Source organism: Muscardinus avellanarius (genome assembly GCF_963383645.1).
Source record: "Muscardinus avellanarius genome assembly, chromosome: 3".
Classification (NCBI taxonomy): domain Eukaryota; kingdom Metazoa; phylum Chordata; class Mammalia; order Rodentia; family Gliridae; genus Muscardinus; species Muscardinus avellanarius.
Window position 1 is genome coordinate 20,052,901 of NC_137788.1, and position 26,517 is coordinate 20,079,417.

Sequence of the window (26,517 nt, forward strand, 5' to 3'; positions counted from 1 at the left end):
ACCTCACTAAGTAGCTGAGGCTGGCCACGAACCATGAGACCATGATCCTCCAGTCTCAGCCTCCCAAATGCTGGGATTACAAATGTGCGTCACTATGCCCGGCATTTATTTATTTATTTATTTATTTATTTATTTATTTATTTATTTATTTATTTTGGTGGTACTGGGGTTCCTGGAAGCCCTTCTACCTCTGGGCTACACTCCCAGACCAATTTTTACATTTTTATTTAGAAACAGGGTCTCCTAAGCCAGCGCGCGCGGCTGGCTTCGAACCTGCGCGATCCTCCTGTCTCTGCCTCCCAAGCGCGGGGATTACAAGCGTGCGCCACCACGCCCGGCCTATTTATTTATTTATTTATTTATTTATTTATTTATTTATTTATGGTGGTGGGGATAGAACCCAGGGACATTCTACCTCCGAGCTACACCCCCAGCCCTATTTTTCATTCTTTATTTGGAAACAGGGTCTCACTGACTTGCAAAGGGCCTCACTAAGTAGCTGAGGCTGTCTGCGAACTGCGGTCCTCCTGTCTTAGTCTCCCAAATGCTGGGATTACAAGCATGCATCACCGGGCCCGCCTTTCTATTTTTTATTTTGAAACAGGGTCTAAGTAGCTGAGGCTGACCACAAACCTGTAATCCTTCTGTCTCAGCATCCCAGCTACTGGGATTACAGGCATACAACACCATGCCTGGTTTATTTTTTGTTTTAAGTCGGTATCTCACCATGTTGCTGACAGTCTTGATACATTGATGAGGCTGTCCTCAAACCTGTGATCCTCCTGTCTCAGCACCTCAAGTACTAGGATTACAGGCATGCCCCACCATGCCCGGCTCGGAGGGAGATTTGAACCCCCACTGCCTGCACTTAGCTCTGCTCCTTCCTGGCCCCACCGGGCAGCATGTATCATGCAGTGGTGAAGAGCGTGGTCCTCTGAGTCAGGTGTTAGCATTTAGAACCTGGCTTTACCTCAGTTCTGCCTTCCTAATCCAAAAAATGGGCATGAAGCAATGGCACCGGCTTTGAGCATCGCTGTGGGCTTGGGGCTTGCTGGGCCATGTTAATCACCTCGCCCATTACCAGCAGCTGATTGAGGCTGGGTATTTGCATGGCTGCAGTTCAGCCCTTAGAGGCCATCCCCATGGCCAGCCACCTCCTCCCTCTAGCCTGTGCCCCTGCGCTCTGGATCTGCCCCATCCTCTCTCGCCCTTCCCTCTGGCCTGCAGGAACTTTACTGCTCACACTTTGAAGCCAGGCCCAGCTTGGTTCCCAGGCTCTGGGCTGGGCCTCCACCCATGTTCTCCCCATGGCAGACACACAGGACCCCTGCAGACTCACACAGCCTCCTTTCCCTGTGGCCTCAGCTCCCAGCCTGCTCTTACCTAGCAGCAGGCAAGGAAGAGCTGAAGAGATTTCCCAAAATGACAGCCCAAGGCTGAGATGTAAGTGGGGGGGGGGCAGGGTTTGGGGTATTTCCATGACACTGGAAAAGCCCTCCTGTCTTTCTGTAGCTGGGTGATATCCAGAGCACTGGGCTCAAGGTGGCCCTTCAAAGTGGTCCCTAGGCAGGCTCTATGTGGTGGATTGTTCCATTAGGAACAACATGCCTCGCTGGGCCTGGCCGGGTAATCGGTGTCAGCCTTTGGGACATCAATAAGCACTCTCCAAGCAGAGGTTTGACAAGCACCGTACATCACCCTCTTTCCCCTCACTGGGAACTCCAGCTGCCATGTGAAGTTTGGACTAAACCTCTGGAATCACAGGCCTAGGGGCTAGCTAGGTCCAACTGCCAGATAGGAGGATTGCACAGGTTCGAAGCCAGCCATGCTGGCTTAAGAGACCCTGTTTCTAAATAAAAATATAAAAAAATACCGGGAAGATGGCGATGGAGGAAAGCGGGGCTTATGAGCCCCGCTAACAACCAATCTCTATTACCACAAAATCAGCGCCTTTCATAGCCAGAAAACACCATCAGCAGAGAAACAAAAAATGTAATTACAAGGGACAGAGAAAAAAGGGCTGGAAAAACAAGACACCAGAAACCAGACCGCAGTGGTGCAGCCGGAGTCGCGGCACGGAACGGCACAGCGCCATGTTTTCTTGCAGCACCAGGCCCCAGAGAGGAGGGGAACTCAGAACGGAGCTCAAAGCCACAGAGGAGATACACCAGCCTCACGCCCGAGGATGCGGCAGCAGTGCCTTACTGCCAGCGGCAGCGGCAAGTTCACAGGACGGCTACAGCCCAACGCACTCAACAGCCCACCAGGCTCCAGAGAGGAGCGGCGGACAGCGAGCTGAGGTGAGTCGCTGCGGATCAGCCGGGAGGAATTCGGCAGATTTTTCAGCGCAGAAAGCATCTAAAGCTCCCAGAGGCTGGGCTCAGCACACCCTGCAGGGACTCAGAGCAGAGCTCAAAAACAGAGAAGAAGCCGGAGGTGGTGGCGCACGCTTGTAATCCCCGCGCTTGGGAGGCAGAGACAGGAGGTTCAAAGCCAGCCACGCGCCCTGGCTTAGGAGACCCTGTTTCCAAATATAAAAAAATGTAAAAATAGGTCTGGGAGTGTAGCCCGGAGGTAGAAGGGCTTCCAGGAACCCCAGTGCCACCAAAAAAAACAACAAAAAAAAAACAGAGAAGAAATACGCCAGCCTCACAGCCGAGGGCGTGGCAGCGGCACCATATTGCCACCAGCAGCAGCAGCAGCAGCAGCAGCAGCAGCGAATTCACCGAGTTCACTACACCTCCATCTGCCTACTCAATAACAGTGAGTCAAATTGTGGGCCCTGGAGGAGAAATCCCAGTACTGTACTCCCAGGGACTTGACCCAGTGGGGGAGTGGTGGTGGCAGAGATATCACACCATAGGAGAATGCCTAACCCGGCACCCCCCATGGTCTAAAGCAGCCTCGATTGACTCCCTGGGTCTGAGACTCTGCGATACAACCCAGTAAAGGAGTAGTGGGGACCGAGATACCACAGACTCGAGATCCAGAGCACCTTAAGTGAAGTCTTAGTGACCCAAGGGAAGAACCCAGAGAAGGCACAAACTTCCAAAATCATGAGAAAGAGGAATAACAATGGAGCAATGAATGCCCACAACCCCACAACATCAGAACCTGATAAAACAGAAATTCAGAGATTTCTAGAAGATCAAATCAGGAAAATAACTGTAGAAATAATAGAGATGTTTTGAAAAGAATTCAGAGAGAGTCAAAAAGAAATAAAAGATGCAATTAATGAAGTAAAGGCCTCAATTCAAAGTACAAACAACCGACTAGACCACATGGAGAATAGAATCTTGATCTTAGAAGATCATTCAAAAAATGAACGCATAGTTTCTAATTTAGAAAAAAAAATCCGACAGCAGGAATCTGACATTTAAGAAATATGGGCCCATTTTAAGAGAGCTAACCTAAGAATAATTGGAATAGAGAAGGGAAAAGAAGGTGAAACCAAAGGGATAAGTAATATCCTCAAAGAAATAATAGCAGAAAATTTTCCAAACATAGAGCAAGAGGTCAATACACAGGTCCAGGAAACTTATAGAACTCCCTTAAGACAGGATTGGAGAAGAGGATCCCCACGCCACATAATTGTCAAAATGACCAATGTGGAAGCCAAGCAGAGAATCTTAAAGGCAACAAAAACAAAGGGCCAAGTGACATTCAGAGGCAAATCAATTAGAATCACTCCAGACTTTCCAAACCAAGTCATGAGAGCCAGAAGGGCTTGGAGTAACATATTCCAAACTCTGAAAGAAAATAACTTCCAGCCAAAAATTTCCTACCCAGCAAAACTTTCTATCAAATTAGATGGGGAAATAAGAAACTTCCATGACAAACAGAAACTGAAGGAATTTATGTCTTCAAAACCAGCGCTAGAGAAAATACTCAAAGAGATTAACTACAAAGAAGAAATAGGTAACACACACCAGAACCAGAGAAACAAGATTTTCCATCCAACAGACAACTAAGATTGATTATCTGTGGAGATTCATTATTTATGTTAGTCTTTTACCTATCTCTAAATTGTATTGTTTGCTTTTATTGTTGCTAATTTTTAGGATTTCTAGTTGGAATACTAATATACCTTCAGATATAGCATTTGGAAATATTTTATCCCATTCTATCAGTAACTTTTAACTCTGTTTATATTGTCTTTGGATATACAATATGTTTTTATTTTTTAGGGAGTTTATTTACCCTTTTGTTGCCTGTGCCATTGAAATCATATCCAAGAAATCACTGCCAATTTCAATGTTGTGAGGTTTTATGACCCAGATTTTCTTCTAAAAGTTTATAGTCTTAAGATTTATATTTAGGTCTTTTATATATTTTGAGTTAATATTAGTATATGGTGTTAGGTAATGGTCCAATTTTATTCTTTTTCATGTAATTATTATTTTTCAACAATATTTAGTTAAAAGATAACTATTTCCTCCACCAAATGTTTGTGGAAACATTGTCAAAAATAACTTGACCATATATGGAAGAATTTATTTCTAGGCTTTTTATTTTACTCCACTAATTTATATATCTGCCTTTATAGCAGTACTACACGGTTTCAATTATTGTAGCTTTATATGGTTTGAAATCAGAAAATATACATCTTCTAGCTTTGTTCTTTTTCGAGATCGATTTGGGTATCTAGAGTCCATATTCCATATTAGGATAGATTTTTTGTGAAAAATAAATAAATATATGATAGTTTCACCTTAAAAAAGAAAAAGAAAGAAATATTCTCTGGTAAGAAAGAAAGCAAAAAGAAATATTGAAATGTTATCTTTGAGTCATCAAAAGCTTGGTATCAGACAAATGAAACTGTTATGTGAGATTATCAACGTTAATATTGGATAAATTGCTATAATACTAGATGTCAACCACTAGCCAAGCATGGGAAGGAGGGATGGGGAGGGGACGGGGTGGGGAGCGGGTAGGTGCTAACTGGGCAATGTGTGCATGTATGTCTACAAAAGTATTATTTTTATCCTATTATGATGTATGAATACAGTGCACCAATAAAAAAATTAAAAAATATATTAAAAAATAGGCTTGGGAGTGTAGCCCGGAAGTAGAAGGGCTTCCAAGAACCCCAGTACCACCAAAAAAAAAAAAAAAGAAAAGAAAAAAGAAAAAAATTATCAAAAAGATGCTGAGGAATTAATTTGCCACACTCTCATACTCTTTTGTCAGTGTTAACAAAGGTCTTTGCTACAGATTGACATCATCATGTTTAGTAGTTTGAAAATATCATATATTTCTTTTGTGTGTGTGTGGTATTGCAGATTGAACCCAGGGGCATTCTACCTCTGGGCTATACCCCCAGGCCAATTTCTTTTCTTTTTTCTTTTCTTCTTTCTTTTCTCTCCTTCCTTCCTTTCTTTCTTTCTTTCTTCCTTTCTTTCTTTCTTTCTTTCTTTCTTCCTTTCTTTCTTTCTTTCTTTCCTTCAGATACTGGGGATGGAACCCAGGAGCATTCGATCTCTGAGCTACACCCCCAGCCCTATTTTTTATTCTTTATTTTGAAACAGGGTCTCACTGAGTTGCAAAGGGCCTCACTAAGTAGCTGAGGCTGTCCGCGAACCGCGATCCTCCTGTCTCAGCCTCCTAAATGCTGGAATTAAAAGCATATGCCACCACTCCCAACTTTATTTTTTCTTATGAAACAGGATCTCACTAAATTGCAGAGGGCCTAACTAAATTGCTGAGGTTGGCCTTTAACCTGCAATCCTTCTGTCTCAGCCTCCCAAGTACTGGGATTACAGGTGTGAGCTACCATGCCTGGTTTATATATTTAATTTTTTACAGTTAATATTTCATTTTTACTAAGTTTAAATATTAAATAAAATTATATTTTTTTTGCTTAACATTGAACCAAGGGGCATTCTACCTCCCAGCTACACCCAGCCCTATTTTTTATACTTTATTTTGAAACAGGGTCTCACTAAGTTGCAGAGGGCCTCACTAAGTAGCTGAGGCTGGCTGCAAACCTGTTACCCTCTTTCTCCAGCTCCTATGTACTAGGATTATAGACGTGTGCCACTACACCTGGCTTGAGTTTATAAATTTTAAAAATTAAAATAAAAATTTTTAACTAAATTTTGTTTCATTACATATTTCATTTTCATTATTTACTTTTTTAAAGTGTTTAAATTTCTGTTTATTATTTATATATATATTTGTCATATATATATATATATATATATATATATATATATATATATATACACACACACACACACACACACACATACATACACTGGGGGGGGGGTACTAGGGATGGAACCCAGGGGCATTCTACCTCCAAGCTATACCTCCAGTCCTATTTTTTATTCTTTACTTTGAAACAAGGTCTCACTGAGTTGCAAAGGGCCTCACTAAGTAGCTGAAGCTGTCTTCAAACTGTGATCCTCCTGTCTCAGCCTCCCAAATGCTGGGATTACAAGTGTGCGCCACCATGCCGTGTGTGTGTGTGTGTGTGTGTGTGTGTGTGTGTGTGTGTGTGTATATTTTTTTTTTTTGAGATAAGGTCTTGCCATGTTGCCCAGGCTGGCCCTGAGCTCCCAGGCTCCAGGGAACCTCTGGCTTTAGCCTCCCAAGCAGCTGAGATTATGCTCAGAAAATGATGTGCACCATCAGAAGTCTGAAGCCCTCTGGTCGATAATCCATCTCCACACTAGACTTAGGCCTGGACCGCAGCCCCTCCCCACCCCTGGAATGGCTTTCTCTAGAACCCAAACCTGAGCTTAGCCCATGTCTGCTTCCTGTGAAGTCGCAGAATGGAAGACTTACTCAACTCAGTGGGTCCACCACACCCTGTTTCCCCTTTATGCCAGGATAACATTGCCTGCTGAGCCCAGGCCAGTGTACTCCATGTTTGCACGGAAAGGGCTTTAATGCCCCACTTATTTTAAAACTGGAAATTAGGCCTGACATGGTGGCACATGCCTCTAATTCCAGTATTTAGGAGGCTGAGACAGGAAATCACAGGTTTGCAGTCAGCCTCAGCAATTTATGAGGCTTTCCCCAACTTAGTGAGACCCTGTTTCAAAATAAGAAATAGGGCTGGGGGTATAGCTTGGAGGTAGAATGAAACAGGTTCTCACTAAGTAGTTGAGGTTGGCCTCAAACCTGCAATCCTCCCGTCTCAGCCTCCTAAGTACTGAGATTACAGGCGTGGCCACCCACCCCATCTGCCTCCCTTTCCACATGGTCACCTCCCAGACCTCCAGACCCGCTGAGCAGACTCCGGAAGCCTGCCCTGCCTGACACCACCGGCTTCCCTGCTTGGGCTATGGGTCCTCCTCAGTCCTTCCACAGGGAGTGAGTTTCCGAGGACACTTTAAACCGACGTTAGCAACACAGCGTAGGCATGAAGAATGCAGACTCTCGTGCCAACCTGCGGGTTTGGATGAGTGGTCCTGGTCCTAGGACCAGTGACTCAACCCCACCATCAAAAGCAGCCATAAGACAAAGTGCTTCTGTGCATGAGAATAAAGCCAAGATGCCTAATTTAAACCTCTGAGCATCGCTAGCGACTCTGGACAGATGACTTAAACGTCCACGTACCAAGTTTCCTCCTGTGAAAAACAGAGATCCTGGTAGGACCGTCGCCCAGGGTGGCTACGAGGACGTGCAGTGCTTCGTGTGGTGACTGGTATATAAGTGTTCAGTGAAAATCAGCTCTAATCATTGTGTGTCTAGCTTTCACGCTCGATATTCATGATAGAAGAGAGGAACAAATTAATAGGCTGAATTGTGATAAATACTGTGTTGGATTGAAAAGAATTAAAATAAAATGGATCTGAATTAAAATTATGCGCAGGTCTGCATGTCTGGCGCGGAAAGTCAGGCCACTGAGTGGTGTAGGCACTTGTCTCTCTGTGTCCTTTCTGTCCTGCCTCTGCCGCAGGCCTCTGCTTCCAGTTGACTAGTCTGTGCACACGTGAGCACAGCCAGGCTCAGGCTGCAGCTCCGCCTCCTGGAGGCAGGGAGGCCCATCTACGGAAGCAATCTATCAGCCCGATGAAATGCCTGAAACGCGTCTTAAGTTTTTTTTTTTCTTTTTTTTTCAGGAAAGTCACACTGCTGTGGACATCTGTCTTGTTTATAGCTGTTATCACCGCGGTCTGGAGATATTTTTAGATGCATTTGAAATAACCACCTCCCCTCCCCCTCCACCATTCCTGCTGGCTTTGCAGATTTTCCAGTCCCTGAGTGAGAAGAAGGTGGGAGGGTGGCCAAGAAGGTGCAAAAGATGGCAAGAGAAACCCCAAACAGAAGGCGGCCCCCACACTCAACAGCCACCTGAAACCCCTTGCTAGCCTGGCATGATAGCGCACGCTTGTAATCCTAGCATTCCGGAAGATCGTGGTTCGCGGACAGTCTCAGCTACTTAGTGAGGCCCTTAGCAACTCCAGTGACTCTGTTTCAAAAATAAAAAAGAACTACAAAATAGGGCTGTGAGTATAGCTCGGAGGTATAATGTCCCTGGGTTCCATCCCCAGTACCACAAAAACAAACAAACAAACAAACAAACAAACAAAAACTTGCTGCTAAAGAGAGAGATGGCTGGGGGGAGTAGGGAATCAGGAAGATCATTTTGGTGTAGGAATTCAGGAGGCCCCATGCTCTGTCCTGAGAAACCTACCCGGGCTTCACGGAAGAGGCGGCACCCAGGTTGTCAAATTGTCAGCTGTGAGCCAGGCGCTGCAGGGCACACGGGTAATCCCAGCACTTTGGGGGCTGAGGCAGGAGGATCACAGATTTGAGGCCACTCTCAGCAACTTAGGGAGGACCTGTTTCAAAATTTAAAAAGGGGTATAGCTGAGCTGGGGTGTAGCTCAGAGGCACAGTGGCCCTGGGTTCCATCCCCAATTAAAAAAAAAAAAATAGAAGCCAGGCATGGTGGTGCACACTTGTAATCTCAGTACTTGGGAGGCTGAGACAGAGGGGTCACTGGTTCAAAGCCAGCCTCAGCAGCTTAGTGAGGCTATTGGCAACTTAGTGAGACCCTGTTTCCAAATAAAATATAAAAATAGATCTGGAGGTGTAGCTTGGAGGTAGAAGGTCCCTGGGCTCCATTCTCAGTACCACAAAAAGGATTCCTTTCCTTGGGACCTTTGTGAAAGGGAACGCCTGTGCCCTCGGAGACCCACAGACCTCCACCCGCGTCCCTGCATCCTGCTGGCCTCTGTGCCCGTCCTCTGCTCTCTCCTGGGAGCCGCTCACCTTGATAGGCCCACAGGAACACCTCCTGGTTCTTGGGGGGAGTGTCGTAGGAGGTGCAGAAGGCAAAGGCGAGGATGAACGCAGCCTGCAGGGCCAGGGCCCACAGGGGCAGGTAGCACCGAGCAGACGGCGGGTACTTGGAGCCCATCCTGTGTCCTTCTCCGCGCGGGGGTTCCACAGCACCAGCCTCACCGCGTCCCCCACAGCCACCTGAGGGAGCAATGGGGACACCAAGGCCTTATCTGGCGCTGCATGGCTGCCGCTGGAGGCCTTATCTGGGGCTGCAGGGCTGGCCCCGCCGCCTGTCTGTGGAGCAACAGCGAGCAGAGGCCTAGGAAAGGAGCAGGCAATGTGTCCACTCCAACATCATTAATTCACCCCCCGCGTTGCTGCCACCACAAGTTCCTACTATACTCTATTTAGAGGGGGGCCTTCACATAGCGCCCATGGCTGACAAGCCTCCTTTACTTGTTACTTCTATTTTTTATTTTTTTGTGGTACTGGGGGTGGAACCCAGGGGCTTTTCTACCTCCAGGCTACACTTCCAGACCTGTTTTATACTTTATTTGGAAACAGGGTGTCACGAAGGTGCTGAGAACCTCACTCAGTAGCTGAGGCTGGCTTCGAACCTGCATCTTCAGACCTGGATCTTCGAACCAAGATCCTCCTGTCTCAGCCCTCCAAGCGCAAGGATTACAAGCGTGCGCCACCGCGCCCGGCTTCCTTGTTACTTGTGTTCATCCTCCTCATATCCTTGGCAGGGAATTGGGGGGAGGGTGTAGCTCAGAAGTCAAGCAGTTGTAACTAATTTTTAAATTTCCAAAAAAATAAAAAGTTGAGCAGTTGCCTAGCATGCCCAAGGCCTTGGAGTCGGTCTCTATTGGGATAGAGGACACATTCTTTTAAAGGCAGGAAATGGGTTAACGTTCCGAGGTTGCCAAAAGGGGAAACCGAGGCCCCCAGATTGGCAAAATTTCTCTTTGAAATCTTACCCTTAAGAACATCATACTAGGCAAGTAGAGCCAGTCCCAAAAAAATGAAAACAAATAGATACATGTTTTCTCTTACATGTGGAAGCTACAGAGATATTTGGAAATAAGGTAACATAAGATAGAAGGGCAAAGACGCCAAAGGAGTGACCGAGGAGGGCTGGGGAAGGGCCGAGGGGTGGGCCAGGCATGCAGGATGCACCAGCTGAAATAGAGCTATGAATGTATACAAAACGACCAGTGCCAATGGCAAAGACACACACAGGGAGGGGAAAGGAGGGGCGGGCCCGTGGGAAGGCCGAGATTCCTGCGCACTGGTCTTCTGTCACTCTTTACCCCAATGTGATGAAAAATTACAGTACACACACAAAGAAAATTAATACTTGGGTGGACGAGACTGGAGGAGCACAGGCAAGGCCAGCCTCAGCAACTCCGCAAGACCCTGTTTCAAAACAAAAAATTAAAAGGGCTGGGCTGTAGCTCGGAGCTAGAACGCCACAGGAGCTGACTGCTTCGAGTTACAGTTAGAATCGCTTACATTTGATGCCGGGCGTGATGGCGCACGCTTGTAATCCCAGCATTCGGGAGGCTGAGACCGGAGGATCTTGGTTTGAGGACAGCCTCGGCTACTTAGTGAGGCCCTTTGCAACTCAGTGAGGCCCTGTTTCAAAATAAAGATTAAAAAATAGGGCTGGGTATAGCTCGGAGGTAGAATGCCTTTGGGTTCCATCCCCAGTACCGAAAAAAAAAAAAAAATCACCTACATTTGAATTTATTTCTGAACCTACTCATTTATAAATGTTTTCAGGGTAGGGAGGGGAAGAGAAAGAAGGCTTGGATTTGGCTTTAGTAAAACCCTGGAAAGGTCCTGATCCAGCCTCCACCACCTCTGGTCCCTCCTCCCACAGCATCCGGGCACAAATGCTAGAGAACTCCACTCGCCCCACTCCACCACGAGGGCGTCCCCGGCGTGGGACCTGGGGGCTGCACTGTCTGGGTGCAGTTCTGACTCTGCAGCCAACCTCTCATCTGGCCCTCTGTGCACAGCGAGCATCCAGCGAGGGGAGGGAGGGAGCACTGGCCCAGGCCCTGGCTGCCGACTACAGATGGAATGGCTGGGCACCGCAGGGAGGCCAATTTGGCCCAATCCAAGCGGGTGTTTTGCTGACCATTCCAGCTATCCAGAGAAGTAGACTGCTGTGTGGCAGTGAGCACCTTACTGCTCAGAGATGTCTTGGGATGTCCAGACGGACCTCGTTATCTTATTCTTGCATGAAGAAACTAAGGCGCAGGGAGGGCACACCCAAGGTCAGCCAGCCAGCCGGCATCGCTACTTCTTGCTCAGTGAGCCATATTCATAGAAGGAAAAAAACTGAGAATAGCCTAAGTGCCCAACAGTAGGGGCCTGCTTGAGGAAGCTGTAAGACATGGAACCTGCCAGGAGTATGACTGTTCTGAAGATAGGCAATGAAGGCCACAGATGATTTTTTTTTTCAGTATGGGGGATGGAACTCAGAGGCATTCTACCTACAAGCTACACCCCCAGTCCTATTTCCCATTTTTTATTTTGAAACAGGGTCTCACTGAGTTGCAGAGGGCCTCACTAAGTGGCTGAGGCTGGCTGCGAACCGCGATCCTCCTGTCTCAACCTCCTGAATGCTGGGATTATAATCATGCACCACCACGCCCAGCTCAGAGATGATTTTAAGTTTACCAAAAGTAGGTATACTATTTGGAGAAAAAGCAAGTTACAGAATGGTGTATAGTGTACTATAGTATACCATCACTTTATTTGTATGTGTGTGTGTGTGTTTGGTTCTGGAGGCTGAACCCAGGAAGTCTACCTCTGAGCTATACTCCCAGCCCTATTTTATTTTTTATTTTGAGATAGGTCTTGCTAGGCTGCTGGGGCTGGCTTCACATCTTTGAACCTTCTGCCTCAGCCTCCCAAGTACTAGGATTAAAGGCGTGAACTATCATGTTTGCCACATTCTCACTTTTTATAAGATAATAATAACAGCAATATGTTAGCATGTGCATAGAAAAAAATGGCTGCAAACCACCAAACACTGGTTAATTTTGTCTTTATGTTTTTGGAACTAACATTTATTAAGCACTTACTGTGAGGCACTGTTCTTAGCACTTTGCATGTATGAACTCAATTAATGACCTGTGTGGTAGGTACTGTTAATGTTATGCCTTATATTACAAAGGAGGAAACTGAGGCAGAGAAAGGCTCAGCAACCTGTCCGGGCCACGGGGCGCCTAAGTCCTGGAGCTGGGAGTGATCCTGGACGTCCTCATTCCCTATGGGCGCTTGCCCATTTCAGCCTGGATTACTTCTAAGTCTCTTCCCAATTCTAAAATTCTAGGAACGTGGGCCGGGCTTGGTGGCGCACGCTTGTAATTCCAGCATTTGGGAGGCTGAGACAGGAGGATCACGGTTCACAGACAGCCTTAGCTACTTAGTGAGGCCTTTTGTAAGTTAGTGAGACCCTGTTTCAAACTAAAGAATAATAATAATAAAAAAAAATAGGGCTTGGGGTGTATCTTGGAAGTAGAATGCCCCTGGGTTCCATCCCCAGTACCTCAAAAAAAAAAAAAAAAAAAATCTAGGAATGTAGGATTCCAAGCCTTCTGCTATGCCAACAGCAGGTAAAGGAGACTTCTCAGAGCTCAGGGATCTCCATTTTCCCCCAGCCACCCTGCTTCTGACTTCTAGCCTCCTTCTGGCAATTACCCCTCTTCTAAACTGAATTTCCTTAAAGAGGAACTCCTCTGGGCAAGGGATAGGAGGATGTGATCTACCTCAGGCCTGGGCCCAGGACTAGAAGCCCGATAACCAGGCAGCTAAGTGCCCACCTGGCCAAGGCCACCAGATGTTGGTGAGGTGAACACTGAAGATGCCCAGGTTCTGTAGCACCTGCCCGAGTACTTACCGGCTGGCAAACTAAGTACCGGCAGTAGCTGGCCCCATGGCACCCTAAGCCCCTGTGCATCCGGATCCTGCCCAGCGAGGAGAAGGCGATGGAAGGACCAGCTGCTCCCAGAACAGAAGGTCTGCTCTCAGCAAGGGGCGTCCCCGTAGGTGGCCTTCCTCGCCAGATGTGTCACAAGTGGAGTTTGTGCTCTTCCCCTCTGGCCCCTGGAGAAGGCCCCTGTTTTGCGATGACAGTTCCAGATGTTCTGTCTCCAGAGCTGTAAGGCGAGTCACCTGGTGCCAAAAGTACAGGAAAGCTAAGGGAATGTGTCTAAAAGCAAACCCTAAAATGGGAGTTGTTGGCTCTGGCAGGGAAGTGTTGGGTTTTTCACTTACATGGAATAAAACACTCTGTGCACCTGCTGCTCCTTCTGGAACATTTCTATCAGGTGCCTGTTTGCTCTCCGCCCCTCCTCAGATCTTTGCTTTAAAGGGAAGTTTCCCTGACTGCTCTATTAAAAAGGGCAGCATATGCCAGGCGTGGTGGCGCACGCTTGCAATCCCAGCATTCGGAAGGCTGAGACCGGAGGATCGGGGTTCGCGGACAGCCTCAGCTACTTAGTGAGGCCCTTTGCAACTCAGTGTGACCCTGTTTCAAAATAAAGAATAACGCCAGACGTGGTGGTGCGTGCTTATAATCCCCGTGCTTGGGAGGCAGAGACAGGAGGATCGCGCAGGTTCGAAGCCAGCCTTGTTGGCTTTAAGAGACTCTGTTTCCAAATAAAAATATAAAATAGGTCTGGGAGTATAGCCCAGAGGTAGAACGGTTCCATCCCCAGTACCACACACACACACACACACACACACACACACACACGAATAAAAAATAGGGCTGGGGGTGTAACTCAAAGGTAGAATGTCCCTGGGTTCCAATCCCAGTACCGCAAAAAAGGGGGGGGGGCTGGGAGTGTAGCTCAGAGGTAGAATGCCCCTGGGTTCCATTCCTAGTACCGCAAAAAAAAAAAAAAAAAAAGGCAGCATACACTAGGCGTGGTGGCGCACACCTGTAATCCCAGTGTTTGAGAGACTGAGACAGGAGGATCGATCGCACAGGTTTGAACCCAGCCTCAGCTACTTAGTGAGACCCTGTTTTCAATAAAGTATAAAATAGGTCTGGGAGTATTGCCCAGAGGTAGAAAAGCCCCTGGGTTCTACCCCCAGTACCACACAAAAATAAAATAAAATAAAATAAAATAAAATAAAATAAAGGGCGGCATAGTGAACACGTTCCTGTGGTCCCAGCCACTCTGGAGACTGAAATGGGAGGATCACTTGAGTCCAGAAAGAAGCTTGAGCCAGCCTCGGAAACATCACAAGACCCCTTCCCCAAATAAAAAAAAAATAACATAAATAAATAAATAGGCAGCTTGAACACCCCCCCACGAGCACTCTCACTCTGCCGCTCCCTGCTTTCCTCATGGCACGTGCAGCCTCTGGCACAGAGTAGATTTCACCTGTGCATGAAATACTTTTCCCACAAGAATCTGAGCAACACAAGAACAAGGAGTGTGTGTGTGTGTGTGTGTGTGTGTGTGTGTGTGTGTGTTGGGGGAGGTCCTGGGGCTAGAACACCCAGGGCACCCGGGGCCATTCTACCATCAAGCTACACCCCCAGTGCAGTTTATTTTTTACCTTGAAACAGTGCTAAGTTCCTGCGCGCTGGCCTCAACCCCATAACGCTCCTGTGTCCCCCCCACCCCCGAGTGCTGAGGTTACAGGTGTGCACCCCGAGGCTGGGGACTCGTGACTGCTGTGGTCACTGTGGTGGCCACAGTGCCGAGGTGCTCAGCCCACATAATAGGTGCTCAATAAATACTTGTGGAGCCAAGCACAGCACCAAGGGTTCTGCACACATGATTTCGTCATCTTCTCCTCAAGCCTATGAGTCCAGGCAGCATCACCTCTACGTCACTGATGAGGAAACTGCTGCTCAGAGAGGCGATGCTGGTACCCAAAGCCACACAGCTAATAAATGGCAGAGCCGGGACCCAACCCAGCTCCGGGGGACACCACGGCATATGCTGTGAACTACTTTGCAACTCTGTCTCCCAAGTTACCAGACCATGCCATCTCAGTTTCCTTAGGAGTCAAATAAGGTGACGGTCTCTGCTTTTCTCCTGGGGGTATTACAAATGTGGAAACACGTAAGCATGCCTGGCAACCCGGCTATAGAAAGGAAGGTGGCCAGGTGGCAGTGTGACCTCGGTGGCCGGGCTGCCCCTGGGAGCAGTGACCCAAGTCAGACAGCCCGCAGCTTACATGTGTGAGCATGTCTTTTCTGTAATAAATAAATAAATAGAAAGAGAGAGAGCGAGAAAGGGAGAGAGGGACGCCGCGCTCCGTGTAAACACACTCTCCCCTTGCTGGAGCCAAGCAGGCACGGGCAGTGTGGGTGAAGTACACGAGTCCTCCACCCTCTCCCAGGAGCCTGCTGCACCAGGGTGTGATCTCGCTCTGGGCATGCCTGGCCAAGGGTGGCTAAGTCATCATCCACTCGTGTAACGCCCAGGAGCTTTTGAGCCAGGCAATCTGGGTTCCCATCTTGCCTCTCTTCGTTTATGAGCTGTGTGGCCGTGGGCAAGATAATCAGTCTCTGCGTCTGGTTCCTCATCTGTAAAGTGGAAAGAAAATTCGAGTGTTGGTCTTAGTGAAGATTACAGTGTTGTTCTCTTGTGAAGAGTAAATGAAGCAGGGCAGAGTGGGTCGCGTAGAAAATAGTCCATACATGTTAGCAATTATGATTATTATGGAAAATTGGCGTGTTTACCATAGAAAACTTCAAAAATAGAAAGAAACTGCAGGGTGTGGTGGCATATGCCTGTAATCCCTGTTCTTAGGAGGCTGAGACAGGAGGATCGCAGGTTCAAGGCTGGCCTCAGTGCAGCAACCTAGTGAGACCCTGTCTCAAATAAAAAAAAAAAACACAAAAAGGTCTGGGAGTGTAGCTCAAGGTAAGATGCTCCTGGGTGTGAGTCCCAGTACCATAAAAGAGGAAAAAAAGAAAAAAGAAAAGACAAAGAAGCTTAAGCTTATAGCTTCAAGTCTCCATGACTTTAATATCTCTAAAATCCATTTTGTGTACATAGACCTTCAGGTATTCTTCTATTCAGGTGAATTTATGCCTACCCCAACCCCTTACAAAACCAGGATTATATAGTACACACGGTTTGGTAACTTGGTGTTTTTCATGAACTGTATTTCAGGAGCTGTTTCCAAGCCGGAAAAAAAACCCTTCTACAACACCGTGGCACGGTGGCCGGGAGCCCAGGCTCTGGCAGCAGACTGCCTGGGTTTGAACCCCAACGCTGTCACTTACTGTGTGACCTCAGGCAAGTGACTGAACCCCTCTGTGCCACAGTTTTCTATCTATAATAAAGATTCAGTAATAATCGCTATTTCATTGGGCCATTGCAGAGATTAAAACAGAGTGGGGTGCTTGGAGCACTGGCTACACAGTGAAGGCCAGTTATAAGCCTTCCCCACCTGGCTGATGGGAGGGTGCGTGGTGACCAGTCCCACCAGCCCTCTGTGGGAAATCTGGGCTGTTTCTAAACTGTCCCCCTTCAAACACTACAGTGAACATCTCTGTTGATAGGGGTCTCTGGGGGCTACACGCACGCGTATTAGCGTTAGCCATCTCAGTGTCTGGACTCTACCGCAGCTCCTGCAGGCCGGGAACCAGTTTGAGGAGGCGCGGCCAGCCCTGCCTGATGAGTTTGAAGGAATCCAAGCAGTTTAGGAGTGGGAAGACCCTTTCCTTATTTGTGAAATATCACCTCCCTCCAGGGCTATTCTGAGCTTGGCCAAAGGCCAAGTTCAAGTTCTGTCCTCTGGTTCATCAGAGAGTCCCGGGAGGAGGGACAGGCCTCCATGCCTACCCGGCCCTTGGTCTTTGGAATAAGAGCAAATGACTTGCCTCAGTTCCACTAGCCTGTGAGGTGGCCACTGTAGATCCCCTCTGCTTCCTGACTGCTGGTGAAGAGTGGCAGCTGGGAGTGCTCTGGCAGGAGGCCCGCCTGTGATCGGCCCACTTCTGTGCCCTTAGAATCCCAAGGGAGCCGGGTGCACGCTTGTAACCCCAGTACTTGGGAGGCTGAGACAGGAATATCGTAGGTTCAAGGCCGGCCTCAGCAATTTAGTGAGACCCTCAGCAACTTGGTGAGACTCTTTCAAAATAAAAAATAAGCCAGGCGTGGTGGCGCACGCTTGTAATCCCAGCATTTGGGAGGCTGAGACCAGAGGATCGCGGTTTGCGGACAGCCTCAGCTACTTAGTGAGGCCCTCTGCAACTCAGTGAGACCCTGTTTCAAAATAAAGAATAAGGCCGGGCATGGTGGCACACGCTTGTAATCCCTGAGCTTGGGAGGCTGAGACAGGAGGATTGCGCAGGTTCGAAGCCAGCCTTAGCTGGCATAAGAGATGCTGTTTCCAAATAAAAAATATAAAATAGGTCTGGGAGTGAAGCCTGGAGGTAGAAGGCCCCTGGGTTCCATCCCCAGTACCACCACCAAAAAAAATAAATAAATAAAAATAAATAAAGAAAGAATAAAAAATTGGACAGGGGGTGTAGTTTGGAGGTCAAATGCCTCTGGGTTCCATCCCCAGACCCTCAAAAACAAACAAACAAACAAACAAACAAATAAAAACAAATAAATAAAATGGGCCTGGGGGTATAGATCAGAGGTAGAATACCCCTGGATTCAATAGCCAGTACAAAAAAAAAAAAAAAAGGAACCCCAAGGGACCATCTCAGGGCTTGGGTGCACCTGACTGGAGCCGAAAGGGTCTCCGTGAGGGTGGGTCTGAAGAAAGAGTTGTCTGGAGGAGCAAAAGAGAAGAATAAGGAGAAGGCAGTCACACCCTGGCTTGCCCCTGAACTCTTGGCAAGAGCGTCGTCCCGTCTTCCCACCCCAGCCAATGACGGATTGCCCACTCTAGCCATCAACAGCACAGGCAGGTCCGCGGGAGCCGGGGCCAGCGCCTGAGGCCCTGGGGTGTGCTTGAGCTAAGCTGATCTACTCTATCCATGGTGAGAGACCTTGTTTTCTATGAGCCTCAGTTTTCTCTTCTGTCAAGTGGAGCTAACATGACTCTCTGGAAGTGTTCCAGAGGCGACCCTGGCATGGGATGGGCAGGTGATTCAGTCAGGGACACTGGGGAGTTGTCATTTGAGCTGGGACTGGAACCCAGACCTTCAGACCCTGTATTGTGTCTTGTCGGGCCATCACTCCACGATTGATTCTGTCACCTTTCTCTGCTTCCATGTGGCCCTTGGGCACAAGAGTTACGCTCAGTCCCACCTTCCCCCAGCAAGGATGCCCTCGCCAGGAGCCTCCTTCCTGGCCAGCGAGGCCGTGCACCCCAGAGCTGGCCCACGTCCCCAGGTCCGGTGTCATCTCTCCTCCAGACCACTCGCCAGTCAATTCCACAGTGTGCCACAGCGCTGTCCTAACGGGGACTCAGTGGAGAGTGGGGAGGATCCCAGATACGGCCTCTCGCCTGTGGAGTTGACTGTCTCAGTCTCTGGTACAGGTGATATGGAACTTTGCAGTCAGGGGAAGGGATATTCAGGCCTAGGATCCCCATGAACTCCAGAGCCAGGACCCAGCAGGTACCTGTCCCCCGAACGTCTGCAAGCCTCCAACCACATTGATTTAGGGCCTGCCTGCTTTTGCTGCTCCACGCAGCATTCTGCCCACGGCCTTTCTCAGCGACGGGCGGGCCTTGGGGAAACTTCTGAGCTCACGGTTTCTTATCCTTGGCCACTCAGTGCCATTCTGCCGAGATGTTGGAGTAGAGGTGAGGGATGAGAGACAAGCGTCGCGCTGAGGGCAGCTGCTTGCTCTCCACTGCAGGCCAGGCCGGGAGTGCTCCTGACTCTCAGCCCCTGCGCTACCAGAAGCTCTGAAATCAGGAACTTGCCCAAGCTAGTAAGTGGCCAAGCTGGAATTTCCACCGTGGTCTGAAAAAGCAGGTCTCCTTGCCATTTTTCTAAATAGTGTCTCCAGAGGGGATGGATCTGATCCCCAAGAAGCTCTTTGTTTAGGTGGGTGAATACGCAGCACCTAAGAAACCACACACCAGAAGCAGCAGGTGAGAGAAATGCCCTGTGCGGGAGGGAGCAGGGGCGGAAGGAGGGAAGATAGGGTTGCACTGGGTTTCAGAATAGTTCAGAGATAAGCCTTGCCGGCCTGGGGAGGCCTGGAGAGGGGTAGCTCCCCACTGTGACCAGTGGTGCATGCCACACTGAAGGAAATGGACGTTCTCTTCCAAGCACTGGGGACCTTTGAAGGTCTGTGAGCAGGGAAGTAACTGAGAGTGGCTACAAGGGCAGGGCCTTGCTGTAAACTAGCTCGTCCTTGGGGTGGGTGTCGACTAACTGGGTGACCACAAGGCAGGGAGAGGTCCACCATGTGCCAGAACAAACAAGATGGCGCCTTCTCCTGGGCGTGGTGGTCCATACCTGTAATCCTACTACTTCTGAGGCGGAGGTAGGAGGATCACAGGTTTGAGGCCAGCCTCAGCAACTTAGCAAGGTCCTGTTTCAGAATTAAAAAGTTAAATAAAATAGGCTGGGAGTGTGGCTTAGAGGTTGGATGCCCCTGGGTTCAATCCCTAGTTTTTTTTTTTCCTGGAAACTTTAAAAATGTGTCAGAACACTAACTATTCCAGTGTTGTTGAGAGGTTAAGCTGGTAAAGCCACCTGCTAGGACAGTCTGCAACCATCAGAAATATTTATGACGGGTGCATTCTACCATGCAATGCGCTCATGTTAAATAAAGAACAGGACGCAGCATTAAATATCTAACAGGAGCACTATTCTATTAGTGTGGGGGGCACACACACGATGCTGGGGATGGAACTCAGGGGCATTCTACCTTTGAGCTACACCCCCAGCCCTGTTTTTATTATTTTATTTGGAAACAGGGTCTCACAAAGTTGCAGAGGGCCTCACTAAAATGCTGAGGCTGGCTGCGAACCTGGGATCCTCCTATCTCAGCCTCCAAAGTGCTGGGATTACAAGCTTGCGCTGCCACCACGCCCAACTGCACTATCTACTTAATAATAGTAGTAATAATATAATGTATAGAAGAAATTGGGAAAAAGGAAAATACGAAAAAATCAATAAAATGCCAACAGTGCCTGTTGTTAAAATGAGACCACGGGTGTTCAGGCTACTTTTGTTCATTTCTCTCAGTTTGCTCTAATGACATATATTCTTTTATTTTTCCTTTTCTTTAAAAAAACATCGTTGTCTTTTCTAATTGCTGTTTTGGTATACCACACGGCAGGGGAGTTAAAAAGGGTAAATGAACACACAGTCGCAAATTGCCCAGCACGGAGCCTGGCGCAACATCTGCGTTCAAAAAGCGTGAAGGGGTCGGCGGCCGCGCCCTCGCGTGTCGGGCGGACTCGGCGCCGGCACAGCGCGCCGCCGGGCCGGGCCTGAGGACGTGGAGCCCGGCCGCACCGCCCGCACGCCCCGGCAGCCTCGCGCGAAGTCGCGCGCCCCCGGCCCCGCCCCCGTGACGCGCCCGGGGGCGGGACCTCTGGAGCCCCGCCCCGCCCCTCCTCCCATTGGCTGTCGCGCTGTCACCACGTCGCGGGAAGCTGGCAGGGTGTGTGTGTGTGCGTGTGTGTGTGACTTTTGTGTGTGTGTGTGTGTGTGTGTCTATGTGTGGGGTTTGCTTTGTCATTCGTACCCCCGTCGCGCGCTGACGCGGCCTGCATGACCGAGCGCTCCGGCGCCTATAGAAGCAGCCCCGGCGCGGGTCCCGGGACGCTCCCTTACATAATGACGCGGCTGACTGAAGCACATGTCCGCGCAGAAACCCACATGCAGCAAACCCCGGCCTCCCGATTCATACATGGCTAGACCAGAGCCTCCAGTGCTATACAGCACGACGTGTTGTGGTGTGGATTATCACAGAGAAACCCAATCCAATAATCATGAGGAGTATCTTCGCAACAAGGCATAATATAGGATGTTATATTTATAGGGCCTATTTATAAGCCTCTATTTAAATCTTTTCTGATAGGCCCAGCCACGAGTCCAAACCCCGCCACGATTGGTGTATTCTTCTGTCTTTCAAAAAGGCGGGTCCAAGAGTCCGTTTCTCCTCAGCGGGACCCGGGATTGGCTGTCGGCAGCGGAGTGGCGCCTTCGATTGGTCCCGCGGGCCGTCCGTCGGGGCCGAGGAGGCGGGGCAGGCGGCTGGCTGGTGCTGGGCGGGCGGGCCCCGGAATTGTCATTTCTTTGTTTCCGAAGGCGGAGGAGGCTCCGAGCCCCCCCTCCCCGTGCCACCCCCTCCCCCGGGTGCTGGCTCCATGTCTGTGTGACCGGCCCCAGGGGTAGAGTCCAGGCCCGACGCGGGGCGGGCCGGCGGCGGCGGCTGAGGTGAGAGGCGGCGGCGGCGGCGGCGGCGGCGCGGGCACCGGCCCCCCAGCGGGAGGATGAAGCGGCGGAACGCCGACTGCAGTAAGCTCCGCCGCCCGCTAAAGCGGAACCGGATCACCGAGGGCATCTACGGCAGGTGAGCGGCGGCGCCCCCGGCCGGCGGGCCGCGGCCCCCAGCCGCCCCGAGGGGCCGGCCCCGTTATATAACCCCGACTAGGCCGCACGCCCGCGCGGGGGGCTCTCCCGCCGAGCGCTGCCCGGGAGCCGCCGGGGTCCGCCCGGGGCGCGGGGCGTGGCGAGGCCGGCGGCCGGGCGGGAGGACGCGGCGCGGGCCGGGAGCCGCCGTTGGCAGCGCGGGCCGGGAGGGGCGCGCCCCCGGCCCAGCCCCCGCCCGCCCGCCGGCCCCGCGCGGCCCGCGCTCCGGGAGGGGGCGGCGGCCAGGCCCCGCGCTGACAGCGGCCCCTCCCGGCCCGCGGGGCCCCGCCGCGCCGCCCCCTCGTGCCGCCCGCGCCCCTGGCGGGACCGCAAACTCGGCGGGAGGGCCCGAGCCGACCCCAAGCACGCCCCGCGGCCGCGCTCAGACCCGGGCTGCCGGCGGTGGCTCCGCAAGCTTCATCTGGACAATTCCAAACAGTTTTCCTCGCACCTTTTAAAAGGCGAGCTTCTCCAAACTCAAGTTTTGGGGTTCCCTCCACCCCGTTCTAAAGGAAAGCTGTGTCCCTTTAAGTATTGGATTGCCTCGCCCGCTGGAGAAGGACAACAGGTTCATGGGTGACTCTGAGAGCTTCCCCGAGCCGACTTTGTGTGCAGCTGTTATTTTCTGGTTCTTCTCAGGTTGTCTTTTTTGAATGGTTCTTGCCCTGATAAAGAAGCGATTTCAGGGGAGAGGTAGTTAATTTACAAAGGAGGATTCTCAGCGGTGGATATAGGCTTAACGTAGTCCTTACAATTTAGCTTTTCTGAACTGTGAGACTTCGAACCAATATGGAAAGTGGTTGAGTTGTCTTCACATAACTACACCTTGCACATGCTGTTGTTTCCGCGTGTGCAACGATTGCTTCGATGTAAACATTGGGGGTTTTCTTGACTTCAAGTTTGGAGGCATTGAGAAGTCCCAGTAAAAAGTTCTCGGATCTCTATGTAATGAGCTGTAGGTCATAGGAATAATTCATTCATTCATTCAGTAAATATAAATACCATGTGCCAAGCACTGCTCTAGCCAGTGAGGATACAGCAGTGAGTAAAATAAACCAAAATGCATGGTGAGTCAATGAGACCTGACCGTTTTTACCAAAACTTGTCAAAACAAAAACAATTTTTTTTCCCCCTACAGATTCAGTTGATGGGGGAAAAAGTCTCATCAAGTTATACATACTATAAATTCTTGAATAAGGGAAGGCTTTTCTCCTTAGCTATTGAAAAAGACTTGAACAACTTCACATTAGTAGTGACACAAGAATAGAAAAAGTGTATTAAACGGAGGTAGACTGAAAACGGTGTGGCATTTGAATGGCTGCTATTTACAGTAACATAAGATGATGTACCTCCATTTGTAGTAAGAAGATTGGGAGTCTCGTATTGTTTACACGTTTTCTGCTGTTTTTCTATTTCTTTTGTACTTAAACAAATACGCAGGTTTACTACCTGCACCATAGCAGCAGCCCCTTAGTGTGAGTTAATATGATGAAGTGAATTGATGGTTAAGAAAGAGCTACTATTTTACTGATGACTTTGGAATCTGAATTTTATTACTATAAAGGCTAATAGTAGATACTCTGCAAGTTATTCAGAGTTAAAAAAAAAAACAACAACAATGCTTCAGCTGTCGAATCTGTTTGCCCAATTGTGTTTGGCATTAAGTTAAATGTTAATAAAAGAACCTACATATATTTTTACCATTCTTCCTGTTTGGGACATCATATGTTAAAAGAGTATTTCCACTCCTCTGTTTTCTAGTTTATATTTTGAAGTGTTGAACTGAAAAACAAGATCATATAATTCTTCCAATTATATTTTTAAAGAGAAGTTTGGAAAATTTCCAGTTATTTCTAAAGTAAACAATGAGTGGGCTAGTTATAAATTAGGACGTTGGAGGATTCGTGACTATCAAATTTCTGTTGATCATCAAACTTAAGACTATACTAAATGGGTTTTTCACACCATCTACTGCCCATTTTGTTTCTCAACATCTGGCCAGTTTTAGTCTCCTTAAACAGAGAGCTTTTTTTTTCCCCCTCCCTGAGGCTATGTTGACAGTTTTGATAACCACTGTTTACTGTTTCATAGCCTAAGCTTTCATGGACTTATTATTTCATATTTTCAGTTCATACAACTTTCTGAGCCTTGTGATAGGAAGAGGGTGGCTGGGCTTCAGGCTTCAAGAGACCCAGAGTGAGTTTCAAAATCCCAGTTCTGCCACTTGGGACAGAAATGGCATCCAAATTGCTTTGAGCCCCAGTTCTCTTATATGTTAAATGAGTTTTGAGGACTAAAAAAGATATATACAGTTTGTGAAACTTTTTATAAATTCTAATGTGATATGCAAGTATTATTTACCATGTTGTCATCATCATGGTTTAATATGTGTGATTTACTCCTTAAGGGAGCAGGAAAGACTATAAGATTTGGTGCAACCATAAACAAAAGTTGAGTAGTCAAAACAAGCAGCCAGTTGCTGCTTGGTCTTGCTTTAAAAAAAATCTGGTTGCTGGGATGCTTTTTAATCATGGTCTTAGTCCAACAACTGTTACTGAGGTGATTGTCAAATAGTGCAATTTATCATCATCACCATGGCTGTTGCAGGGACAAGATATAAGGAAAATAAATTTTAGACATGATTTTAATGTTATTTGTATATATTTTTGCATATCATTTGAAAATTCAAACATGCTGCAGAAAAGTTATTCCAGTCAAGTTAATAATCAAGAATAAGATCTTTTGCTGGCGCCAGTATGCTTATAATCCCAGTACTTGTGAGGCTGAGACAGGAGGATCACAGCTTTGCGGCCAGCCACAGCTATTTAGTGGGGACCTCTATAACTTAGTGAGACCCTGTTTCAAAATAAAGAATGAAAAATAGGGCTGGAATAGGGCTGGGTATAGCTTGGAGGTAGAATGCCCCTGGGTTCAATTCCCAATTCCTAGTTACACACACACACACACACACACACACACACACACACACAAAAGAATAAGATCTTTTGATTATCTTTTTAATTTCTGAGAGCTAAAGTTTAATGTAATTTTTAGAAAATTGAGCCAAAATCTGCCAGTCAGACATAGGTAATTAGTGTTCAATAAATGTTGATTGAGCAAATAAATGAATATAGCTAATCCATTCCATTCTTTAAAAGCCTCCATTGTTCAGGGAGTTGTGGAGGCTACAGGATAAGGAATGGTTCCTTATCTTCAAGGGGTTTATAGTCTATTTGGCCATAATAATACTGTCTTATTTCTGAATTTTATTCAGAAAATATTCTCTTGTACTAATTTTTAGCTTACCATTTTGTTAGTTCACCTGACACTTTAATATCTGTCTTTTCCCCTGTGCTACTTTAAGAAGTAGACCGTTGCCACTAAGTGAGGAAGTAGGAGAGATGTGAAAATACTTAGAAAATTGTGAAAATACGTTATTATAACGAAAGCTTCCTTAACTGTTACACTCCCAAGGTCCTTGGATTTCTTGGAAAGCATAGTAGTGACTCTCCCTGAGTCCACCTCAGGTACATGCCCCAGGCACTCACCACACTCACCACCCATCTCATTGCAGGGGGAGTCCTGGGAGTCCTCCAGCCACGAGAGGCTGGTGCTGTGTGATGCTTGAAAGCCTTAAGAAAATTCTTTGGCGTTCTCCCCACTTCATCCTGCTATTCCCCACTATTTTTCCTCTCAGAATTACTGACTTTAATGGGAAGATGAGAGAAAAATGTGGCAAGGAGAAGTAGAGGCAGACACAGTTATATATTCCAAGCCCTTTATGGTTAAAATTATTACTTATGCAAGTAAGTATAATAAGAATTTTAGCCAGTCGTGGTCACGCACGCTTGTAATCCCAGCATTCGGGAGGTGGATACCGGAGGATCCTGGTTCGTGGACAGCCTCAGCTACTTAGTAAGGCCCTCTGCAACTCAGTGAGACCCTGTTTCAAAATATAAATACAAAATAGGACAGGGGGTGTAGCTCAGAGAATGCCCTTGGGTTCCATCCCAAGACCCACAAAAAAAAAAAAAAAAAAAAAAGAATTTTAAGTATGTCTTATGCTTTAAGTGCAGGAAACTATTTTATATCTTTGCTACTGATGGTTGAAGGAAGCATATATTCATTGTGAATTTATGTCTACTGGATTCTGCTTATGGTGCTGCCTGAAACTTAGAGCACTGCTGTACCTGACAGTCACATTTACAGTTTAATTCCTTAAAACTAAGTGTAAGGACCCAGGACTATCCTAGTGTATATGATACCTTTTCCCATTTTTATTTCAAGAAGAGTTTGGTCTTTGGGGCTCCTTGAAAGAGACTTTTTAAAAATGATCAAATTTTGCATCTTTCTCAGCTTCCTTTTTCAGACCTTTTTCTAAATAGTCTAGTTTCCAGAGATTTTACTGAACTGCTTTTCCTGTCTCCTTAATGATGTTTTCTCTTTTTTTAATTTATTTTTATTGGTGCATTGTAATCATACATCACATTGGAATATAAGACTTGAGAGGATATACAAGCACACATCATCCAATTAGCCCTCATCCAGTCCCCATCCCATTCCCTCCCCCTCCCTCAATCCCATGCTTGTTTGGTGATTAACTTTGATACATATGTTTATGTACCTCCTGCTTTTCAAAGAGGCTCCATCCTCCCCTATTCCATACCCTCTGATTGGTCACCTTAATTACTTCACTGTAGGGCCCTTTCTATAGTTTGACCACCTCC

The 26,517-nt window shown here is 48.0% G+C and overlaps 2 protein-coding genes across 3 annotated transcripts in view; one reads left to right on the forward strand and one right to left on the reverse strand.

Annotated features, from left to right (window-relative positions):
* Window positions 1-9,376, reverse strand: part of RHCE (Rh blood group CcEe antigens) — a gene marked incomplete at both ends in the record, with an annotated part of 37,428 nt that extends 28,052 nt beyond the window's left edge. The window contains 2 exons of the mRNA XM_080691351.1: window positions 7,567-7,651; window positions 9,229-9,376. Of these exons, the coding sequence (XP_080547477.1) occupies window positions 7,567-7,651; window positions 9,229-9,376 (233 nt within the window). The remainder of the gene's footprint in view (window positions 1-7,566; window positions 7,652-9,228) is intronic.
* A 12,275-nt stretch (window positions 9,377-21,651) lies between these two features.
* MACO1 (macoilin 1) overlaps window positions 21,652-26,517 on the forward strand; it is a gene marked incomplete at both ends in the record, with an annotated part of 78,301 nt that continues 73,435 nt past the window's right edge. For both annotated transcript variants that reach the window (XM_080693446.1, XM_080693447.1), the window contains one exon: window positions 21,652-21,731. In XM_080693446.1, coding sequence (XP_080549572.1) covers window positions 21,652-21,731 — 80 coding nt within the window. The remainder of the gene's footprint in view (window positions 21,732-26,517) is intronic.